This window comes from Populus nigra, chromosome 1 (genome assembly GCF_951802175.1).
Source record: "Populus nigra chromosome 1, ddPopNigr1.1, whole genome shotgun sequence".
NCBI lineage: Eukaryota > Viridiplantae > Streptophyta > Magnoliopsida > Malpighiales > Salicaceae > Populus > Populus nigra.
The window spans coordinates 45,361,794-45,374,637 of NC_084852.1; the positions used below are offsets into that span (position 1 = coordinate 45,361,794).

General features: G+C 35.8%; 1 protein-coding gene across 2 annotated transcripts; it reads right to left on the reverse strand.

Moving 5' to 3' along the window:
* Window positions 1-1,232: 1,232 nt before the first annotated feature.
* Window positions 1,233-8,416, reverse strand: LOC133680820 (histidine kinase 3-like). 2 transcript variants are annotated; one of them, XR_009836389.1, is made up of 11 exons: window positions 6,984-8,415; window positions 6,309-6,590; window positions 5,874-6,043; window positions 5,323-5,535; window positions 4,813-4,999; window positions 4,677-4,728; window positions 4,358-4,587; window positions 4,123-4,221; window positions 2,425-3,563; window positions 1,986-2,276; window positions 1,233-1,770 (listed from the first exon to the last, which is right to left on the reverse strand). XR_009836389.1 is itself a non-coding variant. In XM_062103821.1 (10 exons), the coding sequence occupies exons 1-10, from the start codon at window positions 7,467-7,469 to the stop codon at window positions 2,072-2,074; spliced, it is 3,063 nt and encodes a 1,020-aa protein (XP_061959805.1). In that variant the 5' UTR covers window positions 7,470-8,416; the 3' UTR covers window positions 1,985-2,071. The 2 variants fall into 2 exon arrangements, 1 of the variants encoding a protein (XP_061959805.1); XM_062103821.1 differs by lacking the exon at window positions 1,233-1,770 and having other exon boundaries at window positions 1,985-2,276; window positions 6,984-8,416.
* Between the last annotated feature and the right edge of the window lie 4,428 nt (window positions 8,417-12,844).

Sequence of the window (12,844 nt, forward strand, 5' to 3'; positions counted from 1 at the left end):
ATACTTAGGGCAATCAAATTGTTGCATAGCTTTTCCTACTCATTGAGAGTTGTTGGATCTTTAATGGAGTAGATGTGTCAACAGCTGCAGGAAGGTCCATCATTTGTCTCGTTCTAGGAGTGTTTTTGTTATCATTTACCTTTAATAGTGATTTGGGATGTTAATAGACCAGTTCTAGAAGAACTATCTATGGATTTTTTTTTTATCAGGTTCTCACAAACGATGCCAACGATGATGTCCTAAAAAATCCAAGTAGCTTAAGGGCAAAACTTATATCTTAGATAATTGATAAATCTCTTGGTTCTAGCAATCTAATTTTTCCTGGCCAAGATTGTTGGTTGCTGGTGTCTGATACCTGCTAAAAGTTCTCTTTAGTAAATTTAAGGACTCTATGATGCTTAAATAAGCATATTTTTAAGAGAAAATATGATATTTAAGATAGAGACTTTGAAAATAAACACACATTAAAAAATAAAGATTAAGAACCCCTTAGGATTTAATAGGTCTTTATAGTCCATTCTTCTTACTCATCTATTCAAAGATCTTTTTTTTCTAATAACATTTAACTCTTCTTTTCAAAAAGAAAAATATCTATGACTTTATTAGAGGAAAAATATCCCTGATTCTATTAGAGAGAACATATCTGTCTTTATCAGAGAAAAAATATCTCTAACTCTATTTCAGAAGCTTAATTAAACTCAATGATACTAGGTTATCACCTGACCTTCTGCTCCTACACATGAGGATCCGAAGAAAATAAAACTAAAACATGTTGTTACATCACAAAGCTGCTTGTTTGCCCTTGATTCGTTCATGCAAGTAGAGCACTTTGCCGATGATCAAATTTAAATTCAATCTTGGCGAGAATGGATGGACTCGTGGTGTATATACATGCCTGTCGGTGCCTGGATGCACTTATTGCGCCATTAAATGCATTGCAAAAATAAATTCGAAGATATTAAGAGTATATAATATAATGTATATAATCGAAAAGCATATTATCCTTGTATAATTACTAACGGGACTCTCATTTCTTAGCACTGTTCGTCAAGAGCAGAAGGAATAGAACCTCAGGACAACAGCATCTATCACTTTGACAAGCCAGACGAACCTTTCAAGTTCCGATAAAAAGTACTTGATCAGCAACAAAGAACACGGCCATGGGCCATGATTCACATATGTTCTCGGAAACAATAATGAAGCGAGTCAAATGTCATGAGCAGACAAGAATCTTGAGATTAATCAATTTTTTTAGAATGCCACTGTTTAAGTTACATCAATTCTTCGTAGCACAACCTTTTGGTATTGTTAGAAGCCACATCTAACAAGAAGTAACCTAGCATGGTATACATCAACATCTTTATTAAAGAGATAATATACATGAAGCATTGAGCATTCTCTCCTTTGTTGCCAAGAAGCTATCTTTCCTTCCAGCAGAATCTTGTATTCATGCCACAATCGGTGGCCCACGAAGAAAAGAGAGACCTCTTCGGCTTGTCAGCAATTTATTACTTCATAGGGAGGAGAAATGCAATTCCGTGTTTTCTATGATACACTCGGGTAAGTGGATTTCTTCATCCAATGGAAAGTGGTATTGAATTCAACGTTCTATTCTAAGAGTTCTAATGATAACTGACAACTAGGAGATGAGGTCTACAAGGAAAAGGGAACCAGATTCACTATGCAGCTCGTAAACCAATCAATGAAAACTAGAGCCCAACCAGTCAATCATGGCTTCTATTTACACTCCGCAACAAAACAAATATTTTCCTGGAGAAAGATCATGCAGATCAGGAAGTTAACAAGCTTGTAAAGTAGCGAATGTAATTTGAGGTTTATAATGAAGCACTCGAGGAACAATTGTTAAAGGCATGCTTCAGGTTTTGAAAATGAAAAAAAATGTGTTTCCAGTAATATTATAAGATAAATCTTTCAATGCAAGACTACGAAAATCAAGAATCAACTTTGGGAAATGGAACACTCACTGTTCAGGAGAACTCCCAGCCCATTCAAGCCCCGGAGAAGAGGTGCTTGAGCTCCTGTCATGGGTAGCCTTCAATAGCAGCTCTCTCTATAAATTCACGTTGGACGTTGGCTGTAAAAAACGTGAAACTTCCTGATAAAGCTGTTCAGCTTCAAATGGCTTGGAAACATACCCATCCATTCCACATCTTTGGCATTCCTCATACGTAGCCTGGATCACATCCGCAGTCATTGCCAGTATTGGTATATGCCCATTTGACTCCATATCCCGAATTCTCCTTGTAGCTTCAAACCTGAGGGAAAGGGCATTGATTTTAGAATTAGCACCAAATATATCCAAGGATATATAAATACAGATAAAATATCACATACAAATAAAATAAGCATGAACCGGAAGAAAACTAACATTAAAATCTTTTTAAGGCATGAACTATAACATACCCATCCATTTCTGGCATTTGGATATCCATGAAGCACGCATCAAATTGGTGAGGTGGCTTGAGTAATTTGATCGCCATCTTGCCACTATCTGCACAGATAACTTCAGCTCCATACTTCTTCAAAGCAGCAGCAGCTACTATGAGATTCACTTTATTGTCATCTACAATAAGAATTTTTCTTCCAACAAGATGGTTGCAAAGAGACAAACTGGGGTGTTCTCCATTGCGGGGATTCCCCTTATTCCCGCCCATTGCTCGTTGTAAAGATGCAGCCAGCATACTCGCCTTGAGGGGCTTGGTTATGACACTTAGGGTATAAGCACCAGAAGTTGCAGTGTTTGATCTGGAAGAACTGAGAGAATTTCCCAAAAGGAACAGTTTGGAAGAAACCCCACTCTCAATTTTTTGTAAGTTATTGACAAAGTGAGCTGAAATGCTTGAGTCCTTCTCCCAAACTTCCTGTTCAACAAAGATCATTTTGAAAATTCTATTTTCATTGCTTATGATAGATAAACCTTGATTTAAATCAGAAACCAATTCAACATGTATTCCTAGCCGCTGGATCTGATATCTTGAAACATTGGCCCTAACAGGCTTGGGGTCAACAACTAATGCAGTCATGTCTTGAAATTCTGAAGGCGTTGTGTTACATTGGTTTTTTATTCTCTGCTTCTGCTGCTTGGAGTCATTTGCATTGGAGCAGCCGTTTCTAAATACAGCAGTGAAAGTGAAGGTGGACCCAATATCTGGTATGCTAGCGAAGCCAATTTCCCCATTCATAAGGCCAACCAAACACTTGCTTATGCTCAGGCCAATGCCTGTGCCTCCATATTTTCTGGAAATGGATGGATCAACCTGCATAAAAGGAGTAAAAACACGAGGTTGGGCTTCTAGAGGTATCCCTTCCCCTGTATCCTCAACTGACACTATTAGATTGACAAGGTCAGAAGAGGATGGTGAGAGAGTATGACTTGAGCCCTCACGACTGAAAATCTTAAATCCTCCACAACTCCTGCGTCTATCTGCAACAGGCAAACCACTCAAGGTGTTTAGTGATGATGATTCTGTCTCGACATCTATCGAGTCCATCACCTCCTCAACAGGATGAACAGTGAGAAAGATGTGCCCTTTCTTTGTAAACTGGAAGGAGAGATACAAAAAAACATCAATCAGCATATCTTTTCTTTTCTTTGATAGGGGAAAAATCATAAGGAGAGCCCATTAGAATTTCTAAAATCTTGATGATGGATATCATGCTTGTAAAAGAATTCCCATTAACCCTAAAGACAAGGCACAATATTCATCATTCCACTCTTCCTAAGAAAGGTAATTTTTTTTAATTTTTTTTTGTCACAAAGGGGGCTGATTCCCACCTAACATAGCAAGCACAAAGAGAGATCCCTTCAAGATCACTGGGCAAGAAATTATTAGCTAATCCAGCTGCCTGAACTAGAATAATGTGAAGACCAAAGTCTACGCCTTACCATCAAGAGTTTTAATGAAAAAGAGGCACAATATCAAATCTCAAAATAAATTTGCTTTGCATGGCAATACACCATGGCAGGATGTGTTTTCTCCTGTACCACTGTTTGTTTTCTCAAATTTTCAGTTAAATGAGTTTTACCACAACTGCATATCAATTTACAGATTTAAATTTATTCGTTACCAAAGAAAATTAAAGACATGGCTGGGTACTTACTTTAATTGAATTCCCCATGAGATTGGTAATAATTTGCCGAAACCTCCCTGGATCACCAATTAGCATTTCAGGAACACCATCAGACACGTAAACTGCCAACTGCTCTCCCACCAGTTTGTATAATGAAAATTTAAAATTTAGTTACCAGACAGTGAAAAAGAACCAAAGAAGGATCAGAGACAAGAAGTATGGCCCAAAGGAAACCAAGTAACACATTTCAAGAAACATATATTACCTCAATCCCTTTCTCATGAGCCTTGCCAGAAAAGAGTGCCAATACATCATCCATTATTGCCCTCAAATCAAACTGCATTTCCTCAAGCTCAATCTTACCAGATTCAATCTTTGCTTGATCCAAAACCTCATTTATAAGCGAGACTAGAGCTTTTCCACTGTCTTGTGCGGTTCTAACATAATCTTGCTGATTTGCATCTAGATCTGTGTCCATAAGCATATGCAGCATTCCTGAAATGTGAGAAGAGGTACTATCATGAGTGCATGAACTTTGCGTTGTTCCCTATATTGGACAAATGATGGACAACTTCAAAACTCACCTAGAACACCATTCATTGGGGTTCTGATCTCATGGGAAACTGTAGCAAGAAACTACAGAAAGTTGAAAGTTACTGAGTACTGCATGCCATAATGGATAAAACCTAAGAAAATGAGCAGAATAGAAATGCCAAATACCTGAGATTTTGCAACATCAGCTGCCTCAGCTTGTTTTGTAAGCTCCATCATCTTGTGGCAATCATCTTCAACTTTAGCAATCCGATTCATAGTCGCATGGAATATGTAACCAATAAGCAATGCAATCACAAGGATGCCAATTGATGTTGTTATTGCTAACCATGGCCATGGTGGTTTTTGTTTGAATCTGCATTGAGAGACAAAACTCGTTTACGCAACTGTTTCAACATATATATAGTCAAACACATTACAACATCGATTTAGCTGCTCCCAGATTGAAGGTTCTCTGTGTCTATCAAATAATAATGACATAAGCACATCGTTACATAAAAATTTGGACGAACCATTTCACCATATCAATATACTACAAGGCTATCTTTTTTATTGAATTAAAGAACTTTTTGTGGTATCTTGTGGTATGGAAGTGCATAGTAAATCAAATAGAGAGGCCTATTTCAGACACAAGTTGAACCTCATGCCATTCAACAAAAGAGAGATTTTATTGATTACCTGCAGCGCATCTCATGCTTTCTGAAAGGATCTTCCAAATTAAGGGCGCTGACATGTTCCAGCCCATCATCTGATACATTTGAACCATACATGCTGATAGGGCGAGACTGATTAGTAGTGTCATACACATTCACTAGGATAGTCTGCTTGCTTGCAAGCTGTTGAAGTAGCTTCTCAACGAGTGACTCGATGTCAAAGATTCCTCCAAGGTACCTGATTGGAGATGGGAATATCAGAAAAGCTGCTTATTAATTATATTTGTCATCACAGTGACAACTCTATATTTTCAAGCCTATTACTAGAGCATAACTTCGAGGACATCCTAACAACATAAAATTTGCAAACATTAATTTTTCTTTCCATACAACTGACTCAAAGTAGGAAAACAGTTCAATATTTTCAAGCATCGCCCTTGCTTCTGGATTTCAATCAGTTTTAGGATCAATTCCCACGCTAATTCTGAACTCTTTATTTGATCAAGCATCATGAGAGGAACAATATATGAATTAAGTAAATTTTCTAGTCAAATTTACGGTTGACTAAAATCATACCCATCAGTTGCTTGAATCCTCTCATTTGGAGTTGCATTAGATGGGAGGTCTGTCTTGTACACAGCAAATGTCAAAATAACCCCAAGACGTTTAGTTTTGAGTAACCTGAAAGGAGCAGTTAGAACTCCCTTTCCAGATGCTCTAGCACGCAACACATTTTCACGATCTTCCTGTCATGGATGTAAGCAAAAAGTCACAGAGAAGTTCATTTAAATCAGCAGTGCAGCTCTCAAGGAATTGAAAGCATAGCTTAACAAAAATTATGAGGCCACAGGGAAAACAATAATGTGAAGTTATCACCAGGTTTTTTATTTCTTGGTATTTCATCGTGTCCCATTAGCGAACATTAGCATAATTTTAGTGAAATAGATGATTAGCCAAGGAACTGAACCACAAGAAACATTTCTGAAATTGTGAATGAATAAAAAGGCTTACAGTTCCTGACAGCATATCAAGGGAAACCACATGTGCAACAGTATCCTGTGCAAAGATGACAGGAGCATATTCTTCCTGAATTGGGGATGGCTCCAATGCTTTAGGGGCATTGTCATCCTTATGGACTGGGTTTTGTTCAAAGGAATCCATCCTCTTAATAGTCCAGCCTTGTTGCTTCTCAAATTGTTCCCTTTCAGAGTGGAGCACCCTTACAGCATAGGCCACACCACTTGTGAGGGGCCTCTCAAAAGCGGTTCTTTCTGTATACCTCGCAAAAGTCCTCTGCAATTTAGAAGTCAGTTCATATTTTGACAAGATAATACCAATGATAGACAAGAAGAACCCAGATCTAGTTCTGAGCTAAACCATTGACAGTATGAAAAAGAGACCTCAAATAAATTCACCAAATTAACACCATGGACTGATCTCCAATCACAAGAAAAGCTTAGAATAACAAAACTACGCACCAAAATTATAAAATATACTAAAGGCAGCTGCGTGATTAAGAGCCTAGATTGATCAAATTGCGCGAGTAAATGGATCAACACTAGTTTTTAAACAATTTGACTTTCTTGAATAAACCAAGTAAGCCAGTTAAGCACTTCTAGGAGGATTATCAATCTCAAACAGATTTAGTATTCAAAATTGCGTAGTGTTGAAGGAGATCTAGTTAACCTGATCAATCGCAGAAGGGTTTTTGCCATGGTGAAAAGTTGAGATCAAAATGGACATGGCCTGCACATGGTTCATGCTCACATTAAACTGATCCTGTAGCATCCTTGCCCTCTCATCACACATACTTGCAAGAGTTTCTTTCCTCTTCTCAAAAGCTTGTGAGCTCATGTACCAAAAGATCCAAACAGAGACAGTGATCCAACCAACTATCCATGCGACCAAAAGCTTTCTCCACCATGTTTTGCTAATTCTCTTGGAACCAATATACTGGTAGTAGTGATGATGGATCTTGCAACTATTCCCTGAAACTTTCTCCAAGCATTTTAGCCACATCTTGCCACCATCACCAAGCAAACTAGCCTGGGTCTCCAAAACTCCACCATTAATGAACCAGTTCATGGAAATTACTGATACAATCCAGCAACATAGCATCCAAAGTAGATGCCGCACCTTTAAACCAAACCCATATACATGAAGTAAACTCATCCAAAACAGTAACCAACACGAGATATCTAGAAACAGTACCAGAGGTTTAAGGGGGTCTTACTGACTACCTCATCCTAGTGTGGAAAAAAAAATGAAGAGAAAGAAAAGGAGCCACTATCAAATCTACAGAGACTGTCTAGTAGAACCCAGCATCAAGAGAAATCCTTACTTAAGAGAACAAGCAGAGGCACAGTTAAATGAAGAATAGCTAGCAAACTTCGCCTGACTCGAAATTCAAATACAAACTAGTGGAATTCGAAAAGGAGATAAGTTGTTTCAGGAAAAGATGCTATCTTATCCACCAAAACAGCTACAAATCTCAGATTTTGAATGCTAGAAGAGGACCCAATACTGAACAAGATAAGAAATTCACATATACACCCACAAGAAAAAAGAATCAAAGAATCCTCAAGATTCTTGGGTTTCTAATCCAAAAACAGAACTTAGAAGGTTTTTTTCCTGTTAACTACCAACCAAAAAAAAAACCAGAACAAGAAAAGGACCAGGCCAAACAAAGATTCGAAATTCAGCTTCTATTAAATCACAAACTCCAACACCCAACAAAGATTCTAGCAAGAAAATCAAGTTTGACAAGAGGGTCCTTACAAATTACTCAACTCAAAACAATAAGGAGAAGACGATCAAGAACCACTGTTTAAGGTTTGACTCTCAGCTCTCCAGCGTTATCACCAAGTTCATATGCACACAAGTGATTACACAAAGCAGCAAGGACAACAAAAGTACAACAAGTCTTGGTTCTAGTAGTGCTAGTAGAAAAAGAAGGTAACAAGCGAGTTATTCATGGACACTCTAACAAAGGAAGAATCTATGAGATAAAGATGAGGAGAGAAAGGTTATAGAAAATGTCTGCTACCATGCCCCCATTATCTCTATCCATACCATAAAAATAATTTCACAAAATTTTTAAAAAAATTGACAAGGTATTCATTTTCATTTAATGACTTGCAATATTTTATTATATTTATGCTATACAAAGATGCATATAAAACAAATTAAGGGCATGAAAGGTATAGTCCCCCTCAAGCAGAAATCACTGCTCTGTTTTTTTTTATTATTGTTGTTGTTGCTGCAGAAATCACTGCTTTTTCACTGCCTTTCTTTCCCTTTGAGTTTCACATCCCTATCCATTCATAAGGACATGAGATCATCCCCTTTGAGTGGACAACTTCAGCACGCTAACTTGTTGTTTTTTGAGCTAACTTGTTAACTCTTGGTGTTTATGATTGTATGGCTTGTACTTTATTTATGTTGACTAAAATGTCCCTGCATGAAACCAGAATCGTTGAAAGCTCAAAACAATAAAACATCAATCTTTTGTTCGAAATTATCATTAGATGCGCTGTTGCTTCTTTAATATTGGCATCGCGGAGTCAAAAGAAGAACAGTAGGTAATGAAAGATAAAAGAGGACCCATCATGATAGGAACCTCTCAAGGTGTTATTATGTCTATTCTAGTGATATATTATGTTCTGGAATCTGATAGCCAGTATTTGGTTAGAGACTTTACTTGTAGACGTAGAATTCCTTTGTACCAAAACCACATTTTGCTTTCAAAACACATATAGCATCCCATTACACGACAAAAACATAATCGTCGCTCGTTTGCTTACGCTTTTATTTATTTATAGTACAAGTAGTTCTCTATCGTTTTGGGATGATAGTAACGAGAGATGAGAGATTTCAATTCTTGGGAACTATGTGTTGTATTATTGATCTCATTTGCTTGTGAAGTTTACAGCTTGTTTGAGCATCTCAGTGGCTGAAAAGTTAATGCTAATGGTAGCCATATGAGTCTGAAAACTAACGCGTATAACCTCTATTTTTAGGGTTCGAGCACTAACTAATTCACATAACATGCATGTTTATTAGGATGTTGGTTCATTTGTATATATACTTGAAGTTCCACCTTGATCTTTGATTTGCATTGAGTTTTTATTGCTAATCCAGCTATGTTTAATCTAATTTTGTTATTTTTATCATCTAGCCATATTGATTCTCTCGATACATGATGGATTAGTGTGTGTGTGAATATGTTTGTTTTATATTTATTACTCTTGAGTTCATCTAAGTATTAAGCCCAAATATATGTGGGTATGATAAGATACTAGACCCAACACCCTTAAATTCAGTTACACATTGAGCTTAAGTACATATGAGTCTGAAAATGTGCTAAACTCAACATCCATAGGTTCAGCTACGCGCTCTGTCAAAGTACATGCGGGTCTAGCAAGATCTTAAAGCCACCAACTTTGGTCAACTACGCTCTAAGCTCAAGTACATGTGGTTCTGGCAAAATACCAGACCCAATATTTTTAGGTTCAGTTACGTGATGAGCTCAAGTGTATATGGGTTTGACAAGATGTCAAACAACCCAACACTCTTGGGTTCAGCTATGCACTCAGCTCAAGTACATATGAGGCTGGAGACATATCAGGCCAAGCATTCTCGAGTTCAGTTATGCGCTGACCTCAAGTACATATAGGTCTAAATACATATGGGGTTAATAATCTTTTTTGGGTCACAAGGATTTGTTTATTTATTCTTATGTCTTTTAATATAAAAATATAAAGAGTTAAGAATGATCACCTCCCTACAAAAGTACTCTCATAAGAGCCTATTATATTTCTATCAATATTAATATTGTATAAGGAATATCTATTCTTTATTGATATGGTATAATAGATATTTATCGTTTATTAATGCTTTCATAATGAGATGACATTTCAACTCCTTTATTCAAGCAACATGACAAATCTCAGAAGTTATATATATCCTTTAAGTATGTATATATTTTTATTTTCAGAACATTTATCATACACAAGTAAAAAAAACATTTTTGTTTTCATTCTCTCATTTATTGTAATTTTTTATTAAAAATTATTGATTTTATTATTAGAGGGTCTCCAAATACCAAAAAAAAAAAAAGAATTGTCTTACATGTGTCCGGTTTTTGAATTTCAAAGAAGAGAATATTTACATGAGAAACATTATTGAATTGAAAAACGAAATGATATAGAAAAGGTACACCATCAGAAAAACAAAAATGATATAAAAAAAGTGTTGCAAATTACCCTTTAAATAATAATAATAAAAAAAAAAAAGGTAATGTTGCTCTTTCCTTGAATGAAGGACACCTAATATATAGTCTGCATAAGTTAAAACTAGCAAAACCCCAACAAAAAGAGAGTACACAAGGGTGTGGTTGTAACCAACATGCACCTCTAACCTAATATAGGTAATTGAGTAAGCATCTTATTTTAGCTTTTGTAATTTGTTTGTGTATACAGGAAGCAACAAACAAAGGAGGCAATCTACTGCTGTGAACACGACACTGATTTCTTCTGACTTCGAAGGACTCCACTCCTTCCTGCAAGTTGAACTTCGGTCTTAATTACTGCATGTGTAATAAAAAAAAATTAAAAAAAAAAACAAGAAGAAGAAGATAGAAGCCCAGAGGGACAATGTTGTCATTGAAACGGGGAGGCTAAGTACTTAGAGGAGACAGTGGCAGAAAGTTGTAATTTAAAAGGTAAAGTGGTGGCAAATGTATAAAGGGCACTTTAACCAAGGCTTTGTCACTCACCAACGGGGGTGATTAAGCCATCACTACGTGGGGCCATGTTTTAGCTCTTAAAGACAGCGACGTCCCCCCGTCAGCAGCACCTGTTCTTTCTGTCGACAGCCAATCAGCTTGCCCAACGTGTAATGCCCATAATGCTTTTTCTTTGCTACGTGTCGCCATTGGGGAGGGGATAAAATTAGAGCATCTCTTTGACACGTGTACTCATAGGGGCTCTCTCTCTGCGCTCCTCACAGCTTGTGAGTTGTCTGTCGTTGTCTCATTGGAATTACCTAAAAGTTAATTTATAGCTCGTATTTTTCATTCCAAGTGCTAAGCGATCACAAGGCTAAAAGGGAGAATTTCATTTATAATGTGTTAAATTTCAGGTTTGTCAATTTGTTCCATACCCTACTAAATTTCACAAGGACGGATTTCCTGTTTTTATTTCAAAAATATTTTAAAAAAAATATTTTTTTATTTTAAAATAATTTTTTTTAATGTTTCCATATCATTTTAATATGTTGATATAAAAAAAATTAAAATAAAAAAATATTATTTTAATATATTTTCGAGTAAAAAACATTTTGAAAAACAATCACAATCACACTCCCTAATCATTTAAAAAACACTAATAACTTTAAAATCACTTCTTTGTTTTCTTAAAATAATTCAGAACAAAAATTTCTAGATGAAGAATTAAAATTTTGATTTTGATTCCATAGAAAAAAAAATCAAAATTGATTAGTTAGTTTAATATTATTGATATTGAGTGTATTAAAATCATTTTGTTAGTTTATTTGCAAAATATGAAATGAATGTTTATATAAGAAAGTAAAGAAAAACTTGATTTTAAATGTATCCAAGTACGAAAAAATATAAACTGAAATAGAGAATATAGATCCTAATTCTTAAATGACTTTTAAGTTTATATATACAAGGTTTGAATAATTTAACTAGTGCAGTTAACATTACTAACTACTATTAATTTTATTTTAAGTTTATATAGCATTCGTAAAAAAAACAAGAGAAGATTATTTATATTAAAATATTACTCGTTGCTGTTAAAAAGATTATCATTTACATAATGAAATTTATTCACGCAATAATTAATATTGTACTCCCTAAAAAAATATTTAATTATTTATAGAATTGTTATTATTTTTTATTTAATGATTAAGAATCTTCTATATTTAAAATTAAAGTTTTTTCATGGAATAAAAAAAAACCCCGACCATCTTCTTCCCTGCATATGTTTGGCAACCCCTTGATCTAGTTAAGTGAGATATATCATAACTAATAGAAAAGAAAAAGAAAAAAAAAACTACGAATTTATTTCAAATAAGTCCAGCAGCTTTGGAATAGCAATTTTGAGATTCGTTTGTCACAGCCTTCTCCTCCATCCTCTGATGTGGTGCAAGAAATCCATTTAGCAGCTCTTGTCAATCTCACCAAATTTAAAATATAGCATATTAAAATGACATTTTAATTAATTGTGTGTCCGTAACGTGTCATATTAGCTGTTGTGGTCAATTGTGTGACTTGTTCCATCTTCGTCCCGGGTTCGACTCTCTATGTGCACGTCTGTCACCCCCGCGGTGCCTAACCTGCCCCTGGACTTGCAGGATGTCCAATGGGGCGTGGGGAATAGTCATGGTACGCGCAAGCTGGCCCGGACACCCCATATAAATCAAAAAAAAAAAAAACAAATTGGCATCTCGGTATATCCATGTGTTGTATTTGAGTTCATATTTCTTAAATTTTTTCTTTTTAATTTTTTTTTCCAGTTATCTTA

What these genes read in the sequence shown, in the direction of transcription:
- LOC133680820 (XM_062103821.1), bottom strand. Translation starts at nt 7,469, where the DNA reads ATGAGTTTACTTCATGTATATGGGTTTGGTTTAAAGGTGCGGCATCTA. An exon ending in ACCCTTCTGCGATTGATCAG is followed by an intron (nt 6,591 to 6,983) that starts GTTAACTAGATC and finishes TCTAAATTGCAG; the next exon opens with AGGACTTTTGCGAGGTATAC. An exon ending in CCCAATGAATGGTGTTCTAG is followed by an intron (nt 4,588 to 4,676) that starts GTGAGTTTTGAA and finishes CTCACATTTCAG; the next exon opens with GAATGCTGCATATGCTTATG.